Raw genomic sequence first — 1,129 nt, forward strand, 5'->3', positions numbered from 1 at the left:
GCGCGGGTGCGCGCGGAGGCGGCGGAGGCGGAGGGGCGGCGGCTGGCGGATGAGTTGGCGGAGGTGCAGATGGACCGCGCGTGCCTGCAGGGTGAGTAAGGAGGGAAACTGGCCGGACTCGGCCGGCGACGGCGCGGCCGTGGTGCGGATCAGGAGGCGGCGTCCCCAAGGGAACAATAGGCGACAGCACTGACGTGCCTTGCCAGCGCTTTGGCGAGCACGAGCGCTCGTCATGCATCTGCTTCCCCCTCCTACGCGCGAATCTGCCTCTTGAGCTGCCGGCCCCGGTGCTGCCCCCGCCTGCCCCCGCCAGGCGCTAACACCGAGTTTAAGCTCGCCCTCGTGCGCGCGCTGGACAAAGAGGCGGAGTACGAGGCCCGAATCCAGGAGCTGCAGGCGGCGCTCGACGCGCTCGCGCTCGCGCCCTACGGGCCCGACCCCGCCACCACCACCGCCTCCACCGCCGCCGACGACGACGGCCTGTCGGCGGCCGAGGACTGGCCCGGGCCGCCCGTCGCGGCGCTGTTCGCCCCGGAGCCCTCGGACAGCGGCTACGACGAGGCCGTGCCTGCCACGGGCGCCGCGCCGCCCGCCGCGTGGCCGGGCGGGGGCGGCGCGGGAGCATGGCGCGGCGCGAAGGGTGCGCGCGCGGGCGCAGAGGCGTCGGGCGGCAGCGGCAGCGGCAGCTCCGCGAGCTCGCTCGGGTCGCTCGCCGGGCTGTCGGAGCCGCTGGCGGCGGCGCTTGCGGCGGCGGACGCGACGCTCATGAGCTGACGCACCCCCGCGCGCGCGCCGCGCCGCCGGCTGGCGAGCCGCCGGCTGGCGCGCCGCAGGCCGGCGGTCCCCGGGCTGCCGGGGGATTTTGTGATGGCTGCCTCACGCCGCCGCGGGATTGCCGCCTTGCGCGGCGTTGCTCGTCGGCGGGGCGCGTCGCGCGCTTGTGCGCGACGCAGTAAGACTCACTGCAAACGCGCCAGCCCCCCGAGGCGAAGCTTCTGAGCACGCGACGACCGCGGTCCTCAAGCGTCTGTCATCTGCTGCTTTGATGCGCCTTCCCATCAAGTTGACATCTTTCGTCCCCTTGTCTTTCGAATTTTCATGGCAAGCTGGCCTTTTGCTTGTCGCAATC

General features: G+C 73.7%; 1 protein-coding gene across 1 annotated transcript; it reads left to right on the plus strand.

Moving 5' to 3' along the window:
• Positions 1 to 69: 69 nt before the first annotated feature.
• MNEG_10031 (hypothetical protein) lies at positions 70 to 774 on the plus strand (the record flags this gene model as incomplete). Its single annotated transcript, XM_014041494.1, has 2 exons — positions 70 to 91; positions 314 to 774. 2 exons carry the CDS (start codon positions 70 to 72, stop codon positions 772 to 774), a joined length of 483 nt encoding a protein of 160 aa, XP_013896948.1.
• Positions 775 to 1,129: the final 355 nt, after the last annotated feature.

Source organism: Monoraphidium neglectum (assembly GCF_000611645.1).
Source record: "Monoraphidium neglectum strain SAG 48.87 unplaced genomic scaffold scaffold02155, whole genome shotgun sequence".
In the NCBI taxonomy this organism is placed as follows: domain Eukaryota; kingdom Viridiplantae; phylum Chlorophyta; class Chlorophyceae; order Sphaeropleales; family Selenastraceae; genus Monoraphidium; species Monoraphidium neglectum.